Source organism: Anser brachyrhynchus (assembly GCF_964034855.1).
Source record: "Anser brachyrhynchus genome assembly, chromosome: 17".
Classification (NCBI taxonomy): domain Eukaryota; kingdom Metazoa; phylum Chordata; class Aves; order Anseriformes; family Anatidae; genus Anser; species Anser brachyrhynchus.
The window spans coordinates 15,837,430-15,857,513 of record NC_137710.1 but is presented as its reverse complement, the minus strand read 5'-3'; the positions used below and the strand labels follow the sequence as shown (position 1 = coordinate 15,857,513).

The 20,084-nt window shown below is 52.6% G+C and overlaps 2 protein-coding genes across 11 annotated transcripts in view; both read left to right on the top strand.

Moving 5' to 3' along the window:
• The window catches only part of AIFM3 (AIF family member 3), a 61,046-nt gene extending 43,362 nt beyond the window's left edge, over positions 1-17,684 (top strand). Inside the window, exons 12-22 of one of the 8 annotated variants that reach the window (XR_013940196.1) lie at positions 526-641; positions 2,206-2,277; positions 2,716-2,779; positions 3,376-3,452; positions 3,787-3,904; positions 4,904-5,002; positions 5,873-5,948; positions 11,268-11,372; positions 12,430-12,450; positions 13,045-13,233; positions 16,784-17,684. Coding sequence is in view for 4 of the 8 variants with exons in the window: in XM_080558923.1 (XP_080415049.1) it covers positions 526-641; positions 2,206-2,277; positions 2,716-2,779; positions 3,376-3,452; positions 3,787-3,904; positions 4,904-5,002; positions 5,873-5,948; positions 7,533-7,592; positions 11,268-11,372; positions 12,430-12,450; positions 13,045-13,084 (848 nt within the window). In the remaining 4 variants the exon portion in view is untranslated. Of the gene's footprint in view, positions 1-525; positions 642-2,205; positions 2,278-2,715; positions 2,780-3,375; positions 3,453-3,786; positions 3,905-4,903; positions 5,003-5,872; positions 5,949-7,532; positions 7,593-9,890; positions 10,177-11,267; positions 11,373-12,429; positions 12,451-13,019 lie in introns of those variants that run through there. The other 7 variants (XM_080558923.1, XR_013940195.1, XR_013940197.1 and 4 more) reach the window with 7 other exon arrangements.
• Positions 17,685-17,839: 155 nt separating this feature from the next.
• Positions 17,840-20,015, top strand: LOC308179168 (transmembrane protein 17B-like). Of its 3 annotated transcripts, XM_080558936.1 has the most exons (4): positions 17,840-18,000; positions 18,356-18,459; positions 18,771-18,884; positions 19,007-20,015. In XM_080558936.1, the coding sequence occupies exons 1-4, from the start codon at positions 17,883-17,885 to the stop codon at positions 19,316-19,318; spliced, it is 648 nt and encodes a 215-aa protein (XP_080415062.1). In that variant the 5' UTR covers positions 17,840-17,882; the 3' UTR covers positions 19,319-20,015. The 3 variants fall into 3 exon arrangements, with proteins under 3 accessions (XP_080415062.1, XP_080415061.1, XP_080415060.1); XM_080558935.1 differs by lacking the exon at positions 17,840-18,000 and having other exon boundaries at positions 18,131-18,459; positions 18,798-18,884; XM_080558934.1 differs by lacking the exon at positions 17,840-18,000 and having other exon boundaries at positions 18,131-18,459.
• Positions 20,016-20,084: the final 69 nt, after the last annotated feature.

The window sequence follows — 20,084 nt, the reverse complement described above, 5'->3', positions numbered from 1 at the left end:
GTTTTTCTTTTTTTCTTTTCTTTTTTTTTTTTTTTTTAATTTCCTGCTTTAAAGGTTCTGTCAGTCCTGTCTACAACAAAATGTGTGGTTTGAGGGACCAATTGTAAACTGTAGACCATCAAAGAGAACAGTTTCTGAAAAAAACATAGAAAGAAAATGCTGAAGGTTTCCATGCAATTGCCAGCACCAAAATTGGTCTCTTCTGAACAGAACAAAAAAGCTGAAGTCACAGGGGCAGTTTTCAGCCAGTAGCTCATTACTTCTGCTGAGCCATAAGAGGAAGATTTCTCTCTTCCCTCGTCTGAGGTCCATTAACAAATGTTTCCTGGGGTTCTTGGGACTTCATTATGGCTGGTTGCTTGTTTTGATCTTTAAAGTCCTCCTGTGACTCCTGCCTGTAAGAATAAATCACTGTAAATGATAAATCTCATGCAAAGCTGTGGGGCCCTTTGTGGCCATGGGGCCTGGCTGCAGCCCAGGAGTCCCCACAGAGCAGGCCTGCTGGGACGTGCTTCTGTTCCCCAGGGATGGAGGTGGCCGCCTACCTTGCAGAGAGGGCCCACTCGGTGTCTCTGGTCGAGCTGGAGGAAGTCCCCTTCAAGAAGTTCTTTGGGGAGAGGGTTGGCCGCGCTGTCATGAAGGTGACCTTGCTTTCCTGTCCTGGGGGTGATTTTGGTGACAGTGGGTTCTGCTGGTTTCACTTGTTGATGTGAACTTATTCACTCATTCACTCCTTCTACGATGGAGTGACTGCATCAGTTGACAAGGGAAGACTGACCGATGTCATCTACCTGGACTTCTGTAAGGCCTTTGACACAGTCCCACATGACAGCCTGATGTCGTCATGTCTCTCCAGGTCGGAGAGGGGGGACTTGATGGGTGAACCATTAAGTGGACAAGGAGTTCGTTTGAAGGTCGCACCCAGAGAGTGTTGGTCAATGGCTCCATGTCCAGATGGAGGCCAGTGATGAGTGGTGTCCCTCAGGGGTCTGTCCTGGGACCGGTGCTGTGTAATATCTTTGTCAATGACATAGACAGGGGGATGCCGTGCACCCTCAGGAACTTTGCAGATGAAACCAAGCTGAGTGGTGCAGTTGATGCAACAGAAGGAAGGGATGCCATCCAAAGGGACCTGGACAAGCTTGAGATTTGGGCCCACATGAACCTAGTGAGCTTCAACAAGTCCAAGTGCAAGGTGCTGCACCTGGGTCGGGGCAATCACAGGCACGAGTACAGACTGGGAGAAGAACTCACTGAGAGCAGCCCTGCAGAGAAGGACTTGGGGGTTCTGGTGGACAAAAAGCTCGACATGAGCCAGCAGAAGGGCAACTGCATCCTGGGCTGCATCGACAGAGGGGTGGGCAGCAGGCGGAGGGAGGTGATTGTCTCCCTCTGCTCTGCCCTTGTGAGGCCCCACCTGGAGTACTGTGTCCAGATCTGGGGCCCTCAGCACAAGAAGGATGTGGGGCTGTTAGAGCGGGTCCAGAAGATGGCTGTGAAGTTGATCAGAGGGCTGGAGCACCTCTCCTATGAGAGAGCTGGGGATGTTCAGCCTACAGAAGAGAAGGGGTGACCTTATTACAGCTTTTCAATTCTAAAAGGGGGCTTATAAAAAAGATGGAGAGCAACTTTTTGCTGAGACAGATAATGAAGGACAAGAGGGAATGGTTTTAAACTAAAAGAGGGGAGATTAAGATTAGAGGTTAGGAGGAAATTCTTCCCTCAGAGGGTGTGAGGCACTGGAACAGGTTGCCCAGAGAGATTGTGGATGCCCCATCCCTGGAGGTTTCAGGGACTGGTTGGAGGAGGCCCTGGGCAACCTGATCTAGTGGGTGGCATCCTGCCCATGGCAGGGGGTTGGAACTAGGTGATCTTTAAGGTCCCTTCCATCCCAAGCCATTCTATGATTCCATGATTCCATTCTATAACATTCATTAACTTGCTGATGCAGTTATTCTAAAAGCTGATTTATTGATTAAGATGTGAAGGTGCTATACAGTAATACCCCTGAGGAAGACTGGGCTGGACCTTCCCCTCTGGGGGCTGCTTGCTGTGAAAGGGCCTGGCCTGGGTTTGCATGGGAGGGAAGAGGATGGGCCTGTTCCAGAACAGCCGAGGACCTGAAGGCAGGGAAGGGAGCGCAGAGGGTGCCAAGGCATGAGGGTGGGGCAGTGTGGGGCTGTGATGTGCCTGCTGTCCCCACAGATGTTTGAGAACCACAGGGTGAAGTTCTACATGCAGACTGAGGTGTCGGAGCTGCGGGAGCAGGAGAACAAGGTACAGTGTGGCGAAGGCTCCCCTGGGGCGAGAGGTGGCCACATCTCACCCTGGGGCTGCCGTCCCCTTCATTGCTGGGCTTTTGCCCTCTCTCTTTCCCAGCCCCTGAAATTCATATTCTTGAGCTTAGCCCCCAGGAGCAAGTGTGCTCCAGCCACAGTGTTTGGGATGGTTTTGTTGCTCTGAGATCCTGGAGGGACAGAGAGAGCATTGAGGGTGACCCTGCTGAAGCACTGCATGGTTTTAACCCTGTCCCTAGAAAGCACCTGCAGGACTCCCTTGGTGGTCTCTGAAACTCTTCTTCTTGCCATTATAAGGAACTACGGCCAAATTGCATGTCAGAAATGAAGCAAGAAGCTAGTTTCGCTTGCTGCTGCTACAGGGTTTTTCTTTTTTTGTCTCTGAAATAACTGTAATTTCCCCCTCTCTCCTGTAAAGTTGAAGGAGGTGGTGCTGAAGAGTGGGAAGGTCCTACGTGCAGACGTTTGTGTCGTTGGTATAGGTAAGGGGCTGTTGCTGTGTTGCTGAGTGCTGGTCCCATCAGGCCAGCAGTGCTTTGCTTCGACAGTGCTGGTGCTGGAGGAGACGGGGCAGTCATCTTCCTCCTGGCCAGGTGGCTGAAGGGTGCAGGTAGAGGTGTACCAGCTTCCACCCTATGCTTGTATCTGTAGCAAAGCTGAAAAAGTCTTTTCTAGGTCCTAACTCCCATAAAATGAAGTTGAAAACATTTGGGTGATATTAAGTTTCTTTTTCTTTTTTTTTTTTTCAGAAAAAAACATTCAATTTAATTCTCTCAATTTTTTATTTTCTTACAGCCCAAACTTTTTTCCATCTGTTGTATTTATTTATTTATTTATTTATTTATATTATTTTATTTTATTGCTGCTGCTGCCATAGAAGACAGTATTTTTCTCCTTGACACTTGGGGAGGAAAAAGCCCCTAACTAATGGTAACTTTTCTAAACATTGCATACTGGAAGAATCACAAGATTCCAGTTTCATTCTCCTGTTGTTTTATTGACTGCTTCACAACAGTCAACAATCCACAACAGATTTATGAGGGCTAGAGGAAAAACAGCCTTTTGCTTTCCCCTGCAGGTGCAGTGCCAGCAACGGGATTTCTCAAGCAGAGTGGCATCAACATCGACTCCAAAGGCTTCATTGTGGTCAACAAGGTGAGCCTGGTGTTTTAGCCCCCACAGCTGCAGCTGTCTTGGTCACACTGGCTCCTCCAAGCTGGACTTGCCTTGGCCTCTGAACCACCAGCGCGGTGACAGTCTGTCCCTAGATGCTGAGATGTGAGGACTGCCATACGCTTGGGCCAGCACACCCTCCTTGAAGCGATGGGTTTGCAAAACCTCAGCTCTTTTGGCCCTGGATGCTGTGGGTGTCCACACACACACACGCCTCCTGCCCCTGGGGACCTTGGTGGGTCTCAGGCAGTTCCCTGTTGGCTGCTCCTGTAGGGTGCAAACCCCACCTACATGCAATTCTGCTTCCTCCCTTCAGATGATGCAGACCAACATCCCCGGAGTGTTTGCAGCTGGTGACACTGTGATGTTCCCGCTGGCCTTGAGGAACAATAAGAAAGTGAACGTTCCTCACTGGCAGATGGCCCATATGCATGGTAGGTGCTTTTCAGTCCCTTTGCAGCAGCAAAAATTGCTTAAGGAGAAGAGCCTTTTCCAGATACCCAGGAAATTTCCAACACTTTAAGAAGAGAATGAGAACTGAGAACATGGAAACTGTGTAGTTGTATTCAACATTTGGAAATGTGTATTTTATACTGTCCATTACCTATTCATTTGTCAGCCTTCTTGACGTACACACACTGACGATCACTCATTACACTCATTACTCCTAGACCAAGGCGTCCCTAGGAGATCAGTCCCTGCAGGAGCCTGATCTTCTCCTTGCCCCGGAGAGGGTCAGAAGCATTTCATGCTGCACCCATCAGCTCATAGGGTGAGAGGCTGCAGGCACACATCCCCAGCTGGGCTGCCCAGGGCTGGATCCTATAGCTCCCAGAGTGAATGGCCAGCTCAGGACTTCGAGCTGCCCCATGACAGCTCAAATACCAGCCAGCCTGGAAGCCCTGGCTGCCTTTGAGCTTTCCATCTAGTTGACTTCCCAATGGGTGTCTTGGGGGAGATGTTCTGGAACTAGACCTTCAAGGTTACCCTGCCTTTGAACACAACCCACCTGGACACGTCTAACCATGCTGCTGGGGCAGTGACTCTTCAGTAAGTCTCTGTGACCCTTGGGGTTTTATCTGTCCCACCATATTTGTGGTGGGAGCTCAACACGCTTCAGCCCTGTTAACATTGCAGAAGCTGTGTTGAGATGGGCTCATAAGCATGTTAGTGCTGATGGAGGTGAGGAGTCAGTAAGAGCTGCACCGCTGGATGACTCCTCCAAGCCCAGCCATGGAAGATGCGTTGGGTTTCCTCTGTGAAGGTTCTTGCTGCTGTATGGTTACTTTAGCTGAAGCAGAAGGTATTGGTCTTCCTGTGCTCCTGGACTAGGGATGCTGATGCTGATGACCTGAGCTGTGCTGTGGCCTGAGGGCCCGATGCTTGCTCAGACTCAGAGCTCTATTGCTTATTCTGCTGCTTCTGCCTTCCAGGCCGTATAGCAGCACTGAACATGTTGGCCCATGGCACGGAGATCAGCACCATCCCCTACCTGTGGACTGCTATGTTTGGGAAGAGCATTCGATATGCAGGTGAGGGGGTCCCCAGGGCTGCCGTAGAGATTGTGCTGGTGGAGGTGCCATGGGATACAGAAGTCACAGCCACCTTCTCTTCTGTGTCCCCTCTGGGCCAGCGTCTGTCTTAGGTCTGCTTTCCTTCCTTGCACATAATAGTTTTTGTGTCTCCTCTGAAACTCTTCTGCCTACAGGCACAGGACACCTCGCAGGGCCTTTTCTTCCAGCTCTTTCATCTGGCCCAGGGTGGCTGTGGAGGGACATCTCTTGTTTTGCAAGGCCAGAAGGGCTTCTGTGGCTGCTTAGGATTGCCCAGCATGAACAAGGAGTCTCTGTGAACATGCGCCTCTTTGAGCAAGCATGGGTGCTTCTTTGTACCCGTGTCTTCCAATGCCCATCTCTTAGTGACTACCGGATGACTCCCTCTTCTCTAGCTCTGGATTAAAACACTCTTTCTTAGGGCCAGAGCTGAATCCACAGGAAAGAAGTGAGGTCCAATCTTTTATTCCATGGGCAAACTAAGCAAATAAAAAGTAGAGCAAAACATTTGCTCTGGAAATTGTTTTCTCAGCAACTGTCCTGTGATCATGTGGGTTCATCCCTTTCCTTCTCCCCCACGCTGAGGTCTAGGCTGGTACAGGTGTTGTCACCAAGTCATTTCACACAAGACTGCACCGGGAGGTGCAGGAAGACATAGGGGAGGGAGGTGTCACCTCACGGTGCCACACAGGGGAGGAGGTACAGCAGCAGGGTGAAGCTGAGCCTCCCCAGCAGTGGCAGGGTGAGGCTGGGAGGCTGGAGGGGAGCGTGACCAGTGCCATCCACCTGCCTGTGGGACTGCAGGGCAGGGACTCACCTGCTCCAACCCATGATTTCTTTGTCTTTCAGGCCATGGGGAAGGATTTGATGATGTTGTGATTCAAGGGGACTTAGATGAACTGAAGTTTGTTGCATTTTATACCAAGTAAGTGTTTCTCTTCTCCATGTCCCTACATGGACATTTGTCTCAGCTTGTTCTGCTAGGCTGGAAAATATTTTTGCCGGAGATTCTTTCAGTCAGTTTTGTTTCTGTCTGGACACTGATGTTGCAGGACATTAATAAAACTGCACACACAGATGCATTAGTGCCAGGCACTAGAGAAATGATGTGCTGAGTGTAAAGCAAGTTAAGCAGTTCCTTGGACCTAGTATCTCTGCCAGATTTGATCACCTATCATCTGAGAGCAAATAATGGCTTCTGTTAATTTGTTGCTCACTATTTCCTTCAAAAATTTCCTTCCCATATCGACAATGTGTTAGTATTTATGACCAAGGCTGGACTGGTCAGGCATCGCTGTTTCTGTTTCTGGTTTGACAAGTTAAGCTTTGAAAACTCTCCTGTCTATTAACAAGCTGTGAAAGTTAGCAAGAGTTCAGGAGCTTTTACTACACCTGTACTGAAATGCAGCTATCCCCATGGCTGGGAGACTGTTTGGGAATACTTTTCCTGAGATCTGTTGACAGCTAGGATGTCAATAGCCATTGCCTTGGCTGTTTAGACAGCTGGCTGTTTAGACTGGAAAGACTATGTGTTGTAAATTTATTCCCAGAATATTTGCTGCTGTTTGTTCTTTTGTTTCCTTTATCCCATTTTAATCTGAAGTCAATGGCCAAAGAGCTTCCTCATGCCTGGAGAGGAAGGGGATTTCTTCAAGTGATTTGAAGAGCCTCAAGAGCAAGGGCTGCCAAGTGCAGCTGTAAGGCCAGCAGGGACCCGTGCTCATGCGGGGATTGGCAGGGAGCTCTTGGCAGGATCCATCTCCTGCTCTGCAGAGATCACCTCACTGGGCTGGCCACTCTTGTCCCCCTGTTGCTGCCTCCCCATTGTGTCCCTATCTCCGAGGGTGACCTCTTGTCCACATGGCTTCAGGATGGAGCCCAGCAGCTCATCTCCTCTCAGCCATACCCATCGAGCTCAGCGCTGTGTCACCCACTGCCACCAGCCAGCCATGCCCCCAGTGCTCTGCTCTGGCTGTGTCCCTTGGCTGGAGCTGCTCCTGTTGTTTAAAATACACAGCTTGCACAGTGAGCACAAGACAGGGGAATATTAAAACCCATTTCAAGTTTTGCTGCAGTGGTTTTGCAGAGTTAGTGTGCTTTTGCCACAACTTTGATACCTGCAGCCACTGTGTTGTCCCATTGTGCTGTCCCTTCATGTTGGCCCATCACTGGTCCCATGGAATCACTGGCAGTCATCTGCTTGCAGAAAATGCAGTACTATCAGTTTGGGCACCTGAGAGCTGCAGTGGCATGTATTTCTTTCCAGCATACAATCTTTGAACTATCATCCTATTCCTCCTTCCCATATCAGAGCCCAACAGATTTAGCTATTTATCCCAACCCTAATTAGAAAGGAAATGCCAGACCACTTTAATAAAACATCTGTAGAGCCCTTTGAAGAGGAAGGCCCTGAGCAAGGTGACTAATCCCCTGCGTGGTGCAGGGCCTCACACTGGGTCTAGCACTGACATGGGGTGGGTGCTGAGAGCTGCCTTCTTCTGCCACCCAGGAGGGGCCCCAGGAGATGGCTTTGGTGTGGTAGGACGGCATCCTGTGCAGAGAGCCAGAGGTACTGCAGCTGGCGGGGCTCGGGCTGGTTCCTCTCTCACTGCCCAGTTGTGAGAGGCGACTGGGAGCATTTCTTCCTTTTCTTCTTGTTTGGTGATAGTCCTGCTACTGGTACTAATGCTTTTGGATTGAGGACACTGTCCCAAACAGGCCATCTCCTCCTGCTTTCCACATCCACCTGATGGTTTGGACTTCTGGTGTGCACTGGTTCGGTTCCTGCATGAAACACTGGTGATGCCCATTCCCAGAGCCTGCTCTCAGCATTGACTTTCATAATAAAACTCTTTTCTTTTCCAGAGTTTGAAGAATAAAACTGTTTGTTTACCCACATTCAGAGCTGAGGGTGAGCTGCTGAGAGGTCAGCATGAGGCCCTGTGCGGGGATGTGCATGGGATGGGGTGCCTTGCAGTTGTCCTCATGGGACACTATGTTCACCACAGCACCTCTTCCAGAACAGGCCGATGTCATCCTAGTCCCTAAGACCTTGGAGATCATGGGAGATCCACTGGGTAGCTGTGGTTGTCTTCCTTAGGGTGCACCATTTCCAGAGGAAACCCTGCAGAGGAAGGGAAGGCCATATAGACACAGTGCACATCCACAGTGATTCACCTTCCCTCAGTCTTTAGGCCAAGACTTCTGATTATTCACAGTCCCAGTTTCAGAAAGGGCACACTTGTTGCCTCAAAAGACCACTTGAAAAAAAGGGACTCCTGCTGGCCTTCCCTGTCTGTCAGACAAAATGTTTACAAGCCACTACTGATGTGGGATTCTCCAGTTCACCATTGCCCTACAAATTATTTCACAAAAGGACCATCTGTCACTTTTATTGCTGATAGAAATGTTTGGGCTGCATTCACATCCCAGATGGCAGAATTATGTCTTTTTGCTCTCCATTGCTTACCTTGGTTATTCCTTCCCTCAGAACAGCACATCTTTCCCACTCCATCCACTTTCTGTTTCTCATTTGGGAGCAGAAATCCTCATCTTTCATTCTCCTTCCCCCACCAGCGCAGCTGGGAGCTGGCTGCACTCAGGAAGAACAAAGCTTTGAAATCTCCACATTTGATCCATGTACCGTGGTTGCCTGTGTCAGTACAAGACAGCATCTCACTTGGGTGAGAGAACCTCCTGGATCAATTGTCAGTGCAGGGTTCAAGAGCATTTGAGTTCGTAGTCTTTCAGCTGCTGTCCCCAGAGGCAGGATGCTCTTTCTGGCGTCTGTGTTGGACATTAGTGATCTTCACATGAGGTTGCACAGTGGACAGACTGTAGTTTAAAACAGCATCCAGCCTAGAATTTGCTGGCTTCTTGCATACACCAACCATTTTGTGCAAGCGTTAATGGATAAACTGAGGCCTCTCACTTGGCAAAGTGCTGTCACTGTTCCCTCTGCAGCAAGCCTCTTGCATCCTGGCACAGAACAAACAGTGTTTGAAGGAAAGAAGAGCAGAAGGAGGAAAGAAAGCACACCTGCTATCACCCGCAGAGGCCAGAGGCACATGGAGGAAACCACTGAAGTGTCATGAACATGTGTTGTGGTGTGGCAGTGGTAGGGAGCCTCCCAGGAGTCCTGAAATCTCAGCTGCCTTTTGTGTGCTGAACACTGAAGACATCAAGCAGTGGTGCAGGATCTGTGGTCAAGGCCCTGTGTGATAGGTGCACCTGGGGGATGGTGTGGAAGGTGTTCTCACTTGTAGATTGTATTTCTGAATTTCGGGGCAACAGGAAAAGAGGAAATCTGCAGTGCAGTTCTGTCAAATACTGCTGCAAGTATCTTCAAGGAGACTAGCTGTATTCCATAAACAAAATTGTCAGTCTCTGCACAGATGGGAGTTATGTCCTTAGGGAAGGTTGTCCAGTCCTGGGGAGAGTGGAGGACCTCACTCATGTTACACAAGACGTAAGGCCAACCAGATGAGGAGATCCAGGCTCAGAAGTTGGAGAGCTCTTATACATCACAGCAACAGGCCTCAAATGTAACAGCCCAGCAGGCAATTCAGCTGAACACACACATGCTTTGTGATCTTCTCGGGTGGTTAGTTATCCTTACTGCCTGCCATGGGTGCTTGTTTTCCAGTGTGAACGTGTGTCTCATCAATGTCCATCCATTACTGCTCATTCTTACCTTGTCTGCTGGATGGAAGAGCCACATGCTAGCAGAAATGCCCCTCTGCTGTACGTGCACATCTCTGCAGTGAGCTGAGTAGGCTCAGGGTGGGATTTCCAATGGCACCCAAGCCTTTCTAGAGCTCTGGTCAATGCAGTGGCTCTCACATACTGTTTTGTGCTGGCTCCACAGGACTCCTCTGCGTTTGGGCAGGAACCGCAGGTCCAGCCTCTGAAGGAGCCTGCCTGAGGTCGGTCTGTCTCTGGGTCTGGCCAGTTTGGAAGAGCTCAGTGTCTCTGGAGAAGATTCAAGGCTTATGATCTGCTCTACATTCCTGTGCGTGCTTGTGGGAGAGGGAAGCCTCATGCTGCCCCATGGCTCTGTGGGACAGCTAAGAGAGAGGACTTCAACTGTCATGGCTCCATGAAGATGAAGTTTTCTCTGAAGCATGGCTTCTGCTCTCCTCCTCTCAGGCCAGGCACGTGTTTCTCCCCCATGCTGGTCTTTTCTCTGTTGGTCATGGAGCTCTTTGGCAACAGATTGAATAGCAGATCTTGATTTGTTGGGTGCTTCTACTCCTCAGCTTATTCAACAACATCACCAGTATTTAATATCTTATGCACCTTCTCTAATAATTAAATTGTTTGTTTATTTGGTTACCTATTTATGAGTCATCTCCTGAGCCAGACTTATTTATGCTCAGATTTATGCTCAGGCTGAATTTTGCAGACCTCAAAGCAGAGGTGCCCTTCTCATTTGTCCTGTGCCTTCTCATCTTAATCCAAATCTTCTCCAGCATTTTTACATCTTCCTTCCTTCTGCTTCATTCATTTCACATTCAGCCTTTGATCTTGTGTTGTGCCACCAGCAATGGGATCCTGACTATCAGGTCGGCCAGACTGGGATGTGCTGCTGGATGTGGAGTTGGCCACCCAGTTGTCCTGGTGCTTCATTAGGTGTCTGTTGAGGAGCCCTGCTCTGCTCAGAACCTGATATGTGGTTGTTGCTGTCTGTGGAGCAAGCTCAGAGGTGCGTGCTCTTGTTCCAAGGAGTAGATCAGGAAGTGATGTGGAGCAGCAAAACCAAGTGTGCCACTGGGAAGTCCCTGCTAACATCCCCTCTGCTCCCTCAGCACAGGGCAGCAAAGCTGTGTGGTTGACAGTGACCACTGGGCATCCTTGCAGTTTTTTTATCCACCACCAGATCCACCTTTTCTGGCGTTTCTCCCAGGTGCCAGGGTGCCCAGAGCTGTCTCCATCCCACCTCCCTTAGGTGTCTGGGGTCCCACTGCTGGGCAGTGGGATGGAGACAGCTCTAGGCACCCTGGTGCTGCTCACCAGGCCAGCCCATGAGACCAGTGGGGCCAGCCTCGAGCACCTGCTACAAGTCCTCTCCTGTTCTTGTCCCACGTCACAGTCCCTGCAGTGCTCACACCCTGGGACATGTCCTGGCCCTGGAGCAGAGGGTGTTTTTCTTTGCTTCCCGCTTCTCTCCAGCATATTGCTTTGTGGGTGATGGAGATGTGGCCACCCTGGGCTGTTCTAACTGCTCTGCTCTGCCTGGCTCTAGGAGTGACGAGGTGGTGGCTGTGGCCAGCATGAACTACGATCCTATCGTCTCCAAGGTGGCTGAGGTCCTGGCTGCCGGCAGGACCATCCGAAAGCGTGATGTGGAGTAAGTAGGTGCACTGCAGGAACCAGTGGTGCTGGGGCTGAGCTTACCCTCATGGCACAAGGCAAGGCTGAGCATCCCCAGCCAGGACACCACTAGCACCAGGCAGCTCTTTCCCATCCTGTACACTGCTCACATCTCCCTGCTTGCCCCACTCATTCCTTCACCCCGTGTGCTGCCTCCCGGCCTCCTCCTAGACTGCATCCTGCACACAGGGGATGTGTCTTGAACACCAGGATCAGGATCCATATCCTTGCAGAGTCTTGATGGGATTGTTTCCCCCTGGGCCAGAGACAAAAGGCTGGCCTGAGAGGCTGGCATGCCTAGCACTTGTTGCCACCAGGGCAGCACTGCCTGATGCCAAGGGCACCCCTGGGCACATGGGGGCACCTGCAGAGGAAAGTCTGGGGGTACCACCTGTGTGCAAGTATTGCGGCCCTCAGCCTGGAAAGCTCACAGCTCAGGGAAGCTTGCCCTCACTGTCTCTGCCTCCCATTTGTAAGGGTATAGTTCACTGGCAAAGTGCACTTCTTTCCATTCACCTTCTCTTTAAGACTTTGTACAGGAAATAGTGTACCCCTGTGTACAGAGATCAGCTGGGGAGGAGCCTTGAAAGAGATTGCTGCTGCAGGATGTGGGTCGCTGTCCAGGAGCAGTTTGCCTACATGAAAAATATTTCTCTTACATATATGGAATAAAACCAGGCCTTGTCAAAAGCCTGGGGAAAGAAGCAGCCCAGCCCCCAGGGAGCCCAGAGCCAGCTCAGACACACTGGGAGCATGTCAAGGGTCTGCCCAGCTTCCAGCATGCATGTGTGTGGTGGGGGGGGAGAGTTGTGCTCCTTGTCTGTGAATCAGGCAGTGGTTCCTGACCACCAAGTTTGGAACTGGGAGGGACTGGGAAGGAGGCCATTTCTTGTGGGTGGCCAGGCAGGTGCGGAGAGCTGCTGGCCCCTGTGTTGGGGTGGGCCATGGCAACTCGGTGAGCACAGAGCAAGCAGAACCACCTAATCCTAGATGTTTTTTCTCTCTCTGTCTCCTACTGCATTCGCACCTTTTAGGCTGTTTGTCCGTCATGGCAAGTACGTTCAGTTTTGGGTCTCGAATCCACATGGGAGTGTAGGGCTCACAGAAGGGTCACTCAGTCCCCTGCTTGGGCCACATCTCCAATTTCTGCATGGAGATGCTGATTATGACCATGTGCTTGTTTTGCAACCCAGACTGGCCTCTCTGTGGGCAATGATGATGTGTTGGGTGGTGGAGCTGGCAGGAGCCATGCTGGGAGAAGCCCATGCCAGGCAGGGCACGGCTGCTATATGTCCTTTGCAGAGCCCTGGTGCCCAAACCTGCCAGGATGGCATGCCTGCCATTTGGTTGAATTCTTCCAGCCCCTGAGGATGTCTGTCATTCAGTGCTTTTCCATGAATTTTCATCTGGATGCCACAAGGGCTTGTTAAAAAAGTTTAAAAAAAATACTGTTTGAATTCAGTTTTGCCTGGGATGGAGTGAGGGCAGAGGGAAGGGTGCTGCCGTGCTGCCCAGACTGGGTGCAGCGTAGTGCTGTGACAGAGCAGCACCTGACCTGTGTGGCCAGCAGCTTGGGAAGCATGCTGAACAGCTTCACTTACGCATGCCAGGAAAAATCTCACAGTGCTGTTTGTTTTTGTCTCTGCTAGAACTGGCGATATGTCCTGGCTAACAGGGAAAGGCTCCTAACTCCAGACATGGCTGCGACCTCCTGATGCTGTGCTCACCTCAAGAAGAGAGCTGCAGCTCCATGGAGCAATTCAAATACTGCACCTGAATCATTTTCCTTTGAGACTTGGAGGAACCTGGCCTCTTTCACCAAGAAGTCACCTTCCCAGGTAGCTCCTGTGTGTGCAAACTGCCAGCTCCTTTGCCCCACCAGCCACCGGGCCTGGGGTTCTGCAGCTGAAATTCACACTGGAAAGTCGGGAAACAGATCCTGGGGATAGTAGTCTTGGCACCAGCAGCCAGCGTGGGCACCACATGGCTGGCAAGGAGCTGCTGCGAACTGCAGACACTGGTGTCAGGGGAGCCAGTGGGAGCTGCATCTGTACTCATCAAGTAGCACAATGAGAGCCCCAAGCTCGTCTGTTGTCCCTGTTAATAGCATGAGTGCCTTTCATTGCTCTCTGTGGCCAATACATGCTCTCCAGCACATTTCCCCTTCCCAAATCCTCTTTCCTCCTTGCTCAGCACATCCCTGTGGAGTCCATTATCCGCACCCTCTCTGCACATTGCATGGCTGCAGCATTCACCTGTGGCTCTCCCCTGCCTGCCGACCTGCAGCCACTCCCTAGCCCTCAGGAGCACCCTGAGTGGCCAGGGAGATTTAGCATGCGGATGGCCTCAGGTTTGCCTAGCGTGCCCGTGTTTGTGTTCTGATTGTCCTCTGCTCTTTGTCACGTGGTGACAAAGCTACCTTTCTCATCTCAGCTCTCCATGTCAGTGCTCTGCAGCTGTGTTTTACCCCTCTTGCTGGCAGAAGGGCTTCGTCTCTAGCTCAGGAGTGGGCCTGGCCAGTCCAGAGCCCCATGTCTGTCAGCCGAGCAGAGCTGGGGAGGAGATTCCCCATGGAGAGCTTCCAGTGCTCTGTCCTGGGGGAACTTTGTTCTCCATCTGTCATTGTTTTACTCTGATCCCAAAGCTAGATAATTTATATTTTTAATTTGATTCACCCCTTATGAATGAAACCAGTGCTGTTCTGTGATCTGGATCTTTTCTGATTCCTTCCAAGTCCTTGGGTGCAGCTCAGCAGGTCAGCCAGGTGATGCTGGGATCTTCTCTGTGGAGGGTTCCTATATGTGTCCCATGTCTAGCTCATCTTTATTTCCAGACTCTGATCTTTGCTTGGATAGCAGTGTCACCAGTCACCTGTCATATCTCTGGTCAGTGTCTTCTGCTTCGCTGCCGGGCTTTTCCCAGGCAGCGTGACCAGTGGTGACCATAGGCAGGGATGTGTGTGCAGTGCCCAGCTGCAGCTCCGAATCCTCAAACCCTGTGAACAGATGTGGTTTTGCACCATGTATCTTGCTGCTGGGGCAGTCAGACTGCTGGGCAGCTCCTCCCTTACAGGCTGCTCCCTGTCCTGCCTGGCTGGGGTGTCTGGAGACACCTGGGGCAGCGGGGGTCATCCCTGAGCTCCATCCCACTGGTGCAGCCAGATGATGGAGGTGCACACCCCAGCTAGCACAGTACATGTTTTTTCTAGGCCCAGGGAAAGTCTGCAGGTGACATTTGAATAATCCCTGTTCTGACATGTCAGCATGAGCTGCTGTTTGCCATCACACTGCTTAAATCCTTCCACGGCCTTCTTCCTTTTCTGCTGCTGCTCAGCAGCACTGGGATGTTATTTTGATTTTATCCCTTTACTTCCTACTGCTCTGCTCCTTCTTTCTTCAGTGTGTGTCCTGGCAGCAGCCCCAGCACAGCCTGCTCCATCTGCTCTCTACCTTTCCACACAGGACAAAGGCTGCTGCTTTCTTCTTCTCTTTAGCATCAGTCCTAACACGCCCGCGGCAGGCCAGTGTCTTCCATAGCCCTGTAGGGAGGGCTCTGTCCAAAGCTCCTTGAAATGCCAGTTATCTCACAGCAACCCAAGGCCTCCAGTCCCATGGTTTGTGTCATGTCTGTGACTGAAGCTGATGGGGACAGCATGCCTGAGCCACAGCAGCGCACCTGGTTGTGCTGTGTGATCTGCCTGGGGGTCTTCAGCACTTCTTCTGCACCAAGTGAGGCCAGCAGGTCCCATACTCCATGTGCTCTCCAGCAGAGCTTCGCTGAGCTCTTCCAAGGCAACCGTGTTTCTGCTCACCCAAAGGCACCATCCTCTGAAGTCCTCTTGGGCACATTTGCAGGGTGCTTTGTGTTTCAGGAGCGTGCTCTTTGACTCCTTCATCTCTGATGGGTCTCATCCACTATCTAGCATGAGACAGTGTATGGCAGGCATCATCCTTGTACTCCCTGTGCTGAAGACCACACAAGGGCTGAGGAAATACCTTCTACCACAGCTTACAGCCTGCAGTGTGCGGAGTAAGTCCTATTCCCCCTTATTACAGAGGGGTTACTTCAGACGGAGCTGGGAACATCACCCCGTGACACAAGAAACCCTAGTCACCACCTGTGGCTTTCCTGAGGACATGTGCCAGGTCACAGCAGGGCTGCTTTGCGGAGCTGGACATCCTGACACTGATATGTTGCTCCTTGCAGGCACTGCTCTTCCACACTTATGTGGGATGGTGTTGGACCCAGGACCCCACGTTCAGATGCTGGGCTTTGCCCATTGCAGCTCCTGGCTGCATCTCACCCTGTGCGCTGGTGGGACCCATGGAACTGTGCGTTAGGCCCAGCACGTTCCCTTCTTGTACATCCAAGAACCTTCTGAATCTTCTCATTATGACACAGTGCTGGATAATAGGCTTATTTTTAGTTCCCTTATACCCTAAGCCTTGGTTAAAAAAAAAATCACAGCTTCTTGTGAGGTTGCTTCCCAGCTGTTAACCATGGCCGCAGCCTTCATCCTTTGATCTCTGCCCTTGCCTTTGCTTGCATTACAAGCTGGTTGCCTGGGTGAGCACTGCTTCTCAATGTCTTGGTGTTCGCGCCTCTCTTTGCTCCTTCGTACAGCTTCCAAGGAGGCTATGGCAACACCCTTGGGGTACAGTACACATCCCTGGGGGCCTTTCTGCTGTTCTGAAGTGGCACGCTCCCCCCCGCACTGCGGGCTGGTGCCCCTCTTCTTTGTTGGAGATGAACCCAGCTACATGGTGGTGGCCAAAAGCCTCCAGATGAGCCTTCCAAGTGCCACCTATGAGATGTGCAGTGTTACAGGTTGTGGCTAGCACCCCCCAAGACAGTGGAGTGTGTGTCCTCACCAGTAACATCTCCAGATGTCCTGTCCAGGTATGGCCAAATAGACCACAAGGACCTTGTGGGTATTTCTTCTCATCCATCATCCTCCCTTAGTTCACCATCCTTATCTAGCAACAGACCAACACTTAACAGCATGATGTACTTTTTCCATACCTGGTCTGATTGCCTGTGAAATCCATTTAGTGTAGGATTTTTTTTATTTTTTATTTTTTCCCAGCGGTACTGTAAGAACACGCAAGGAGCTGTCCTGAGTGGGATCATGGGAGCCATGCTGCGGTGTTACGATAGAGTGGTTTGAGTTGGAAGGGACTTTAAAGATTATCTAGTCAGCACTAGCCCATCACAGGTGGCCAGGAAGAACCTGAGGAAGGATATGTGCAGCACCCTGCACTGTGCTCACTGTGCAGGAGCTGCCTGGCGAGGCTGGGTCCTTGCACCTCTGAGCCCTTGATCAGCATGACTGAGAGGGAGTCACGCACTAGTCTAATCATGTTTTGCTCACCTCTTTCTCCTTGGCAGCCTGTGACAATGAGCTCCACAGCTTCATTTTGGCTTTAGCAAACAGAAGAATCCTCTTTTTATTTGGTTTCTCATGTTCCTTGCCAGTGCCTGTCCCTTAACAACCACTTTTGCAGTAGTCTCGATATTTGCAATAGCTCGGACAGGCACTGTCGGCGTCAGCGGCTGCTCTGTCTAAGGCACCTTCTGGGACGGGTTGAAGGCTGAAGATCATGAGAAGAGCCGCTGCCTGCTGGGTAGGCCTGACCGTGAAGGCCCCAGTGCAGCATCCCTTTCCTCTGCCATCCTGCTTTGGCTCAGCCACCCCCTGGCACACACCACCTCCAACACACCGCCCTTCCCAGGAGCCCCCGAGCCACAGCGGTGTCAGTGAGGCTCCCTGGAGGGAGCGGCGGTGCTGAGTGGAGCAGTGCAGACACCTGCGAGAGCCCCACTGTGACAGGGACAGCCCATCCCAGTGAAGGGTAAAATGCTCTGTGGGTCTGGGAGCTTCGAGACTCGATTTTATCAATGTCATCTTGACCACCACAGAGACGGCGATCCACTGGAAACATGGGCTGTGGCAAGGAGCACCCCCAGCTGTGATAGCCCTTCTGCCAGGGTCTGCAGGGAAGGGGTTCACGGTATGGGGCACATCCTCATCTTTCACAGGCATCCTCGTCTGTCAGGGAATTTTAAGCAATAATGATGCTGATACAATGCAGCTGGGAGAGGGTGCCGAAGAGCAGAGCACTGTGTGGGGTGCATGGGGAGGTTACGTCCCTGTCATGGCGGTGGAGGGATGGCACCACCTGCTGCTGCCCCCGTAAGCCACTATGGAAGGGAGATGCTCTGTATCCTTGGGCTCCTGTGTGGGTGGCCGGGAGCTCTCACCATGGCAATAAATGCCCTTCCCCAGCCAGTGACGTGTTTCCTTGTGCAGATGTAGAAGGGGCGCGTCCCTCCTCATTGCTGCAGCCAAGGAGCCTGTCTTCCTCCTGGCTCGGCCGCCTTGTCCCGTGGGAGCCAATGGCCGGGTGGCCCCACGCATTAGCCTGACTTGTCATCTCATTATCTACCCTCCTGCTAATCCTGGCTGAGCGGGGCTCAGCTGCTGGCCATGGCCGCACAAACACCCCTGCCCCTCAACCTCCGGCGGGGCTTGACGGCATTCAGCAGCTCCCTTTTCATCAATAACAAGACACGGGACAGTGGCGCTGCTCACATCTACCGCCCAGGTACCCCCGGGGGGCTCAGCAGAGCGGGACTGGAGGTTTTGCTGCTGCTTCAGCACTGCAGGCACTCAGCCTGTCAATACTGCTGGCAGCAAAGGGTCCCAGTGCCCAACCAGCAACGAGTTGGAGCAAACTAAGGGCATTTGCTGCAAGCAGTGGCTCTTGCTGCAGGTGATGGTGGGGGCCATGCCAGGCTGCCTTGGGGCCAAAGCTCCTGCAGAGCTGGTGCAGCCCCACCAGCACAGCCAGGGCCAGCGCTGCTGCCCCCACGCTGCGAGGCAGGGGCTCCCCACAGGAAGCAAGGCTGGGGTGGGGGGGATGCTGGGGGCCTTGCCCAGCCCTGCCTTGCCCTACCTAGCCCACGAGGTGCTGGCCAGCCTCCCCCTCCAGATGATGCTCTACTTCAACGCCTGCTACTTCCCCTTCTGGTGCTTGGGTGAGGGGATGATGCTGCAGCTGAAGGTACTGTCCGGTGGGCAGGTGGGGGGGAAGCTCACAGGCCAGGTTTAATGTGCAGGAGACACAGTAAATGGAGGTGGGATGCCGGTGGTCACACATGACTAATGGGTCCCCACACCTGACTAAAAATGCCCTGTCCCACACCTTCCAAGAACATGGAAATCATGAGAGCAACCACTTTCCAGGCAGGGAAAGTTAAACTGGGGGGGCAGAGCAGGCAAGGCTGGGCACCGGCATGGTTGGGGCTGGCAGAGCGTGGGGTGTGAGGCATCGGGCACAGAGCTGGCTGGGACGAGGCTGTGCCCCTGTTACAGTACAGCCTGCTGCCTCGCTACTACCAGCTCCTCCTGCTCGCTGCCTTCCTCATCCTCACACTGACTGAAGGTGCCCGGCTCTACCTGGGTTACATCGGGAACCTGCAGGAGAAGGTAAGGGTGCCAAGTCCTGTGAGGCCCTGGCAGGGTAACCCTGGGGCTGTGGTCCCCACAGAGGGGGGACCCACCCCATCAAGGGCATCCACGTCCCCCCTCAGCAGCCTCTGCCCACACAGGTGCCTGAGCTTGCCGGGTTCCTCCTTCTATCCTTCCTGATCCAGCTCCCCCTCCTGCTATTCCTGCTAACGGACGACCACATCATCCGGCTGCCGCTGGAGATGGCTGTGCACAGCCTTTTCCTGGCCTTCCTCATCTCTGAGGTCGTGGCTGCCTTCCTGGCGCTGCGGGTGATGACCACACAGCTCGCGGCACAGTTCTACCTGCAGCAGTTCACGAGCGGTGGACGGGGCAGGAGCCTGATCAAGGGTGATGATGTGGGACCTGTCCCACCCTGTGGAGTCAGTTCCTCTGAGGGCAAGGAGCATTAAACAGCACTCATCCCCCCGCTGTGCCGCTGTGTACTTTCTGAGTCAGACAGCTCTGGGGCTTGTGGGGTTCCCTGAGCACCCCACAGGCATGGGCATTGACCCAGCCTGTCCTGCCCTGCCCCAAGCACTCAGCATCCCTTTGCTGAGCTGGGGCCACGTGTGGCCACGGGGCAGACTGGGTGCTTGGTACAGGGGTGGTGAAGCAGGGAAGACACGCCAACACAAATGGTGCCAGTTAGGAGTAGGGACCTCAGAGCCCCTGAGGTGCTCAGGCTCTCCCAAGGGCTGTGCTGGTCCTTACTGAGCAGTGACCCTCGTGGGCGGTGGGAACCAGAGCAGTGCTAGAGCCCCTGCAAGTGCCAGCACAGCGCTGCTGCCACAAGCTCAGCTCTCAAACCCTCTGAGCACAGACAAACGTAGGCCCAGCCCGCACTGCTCCAGAGCAGCTCGTGTGAAGCCATCCCAGCTGGAAGCCATGGAGGGCCACAGGTAGGGTGCTATGAGGTTACAAGTCTTTCTGCCCAGCTGAAACCACACCGAAGCTGTGCACACACATCAGGGGAGTTAGCAGAGGCAGCGCCCGGGAGCCTCATTGAGGGGTCCGTATGGCCACTTCCCATTCGGGCAAGTGGCAGGATGGAGACATCCTGTACTGTGACACGCTCCCCAGCAAGCAGGACAGGATGAGATAGGGTGGGCAGCCCAGTGCTTTCAGGACTCTGGTGCACTGCCCTTTCTGTATGTGACCAGGCAAGGACACAGGGGT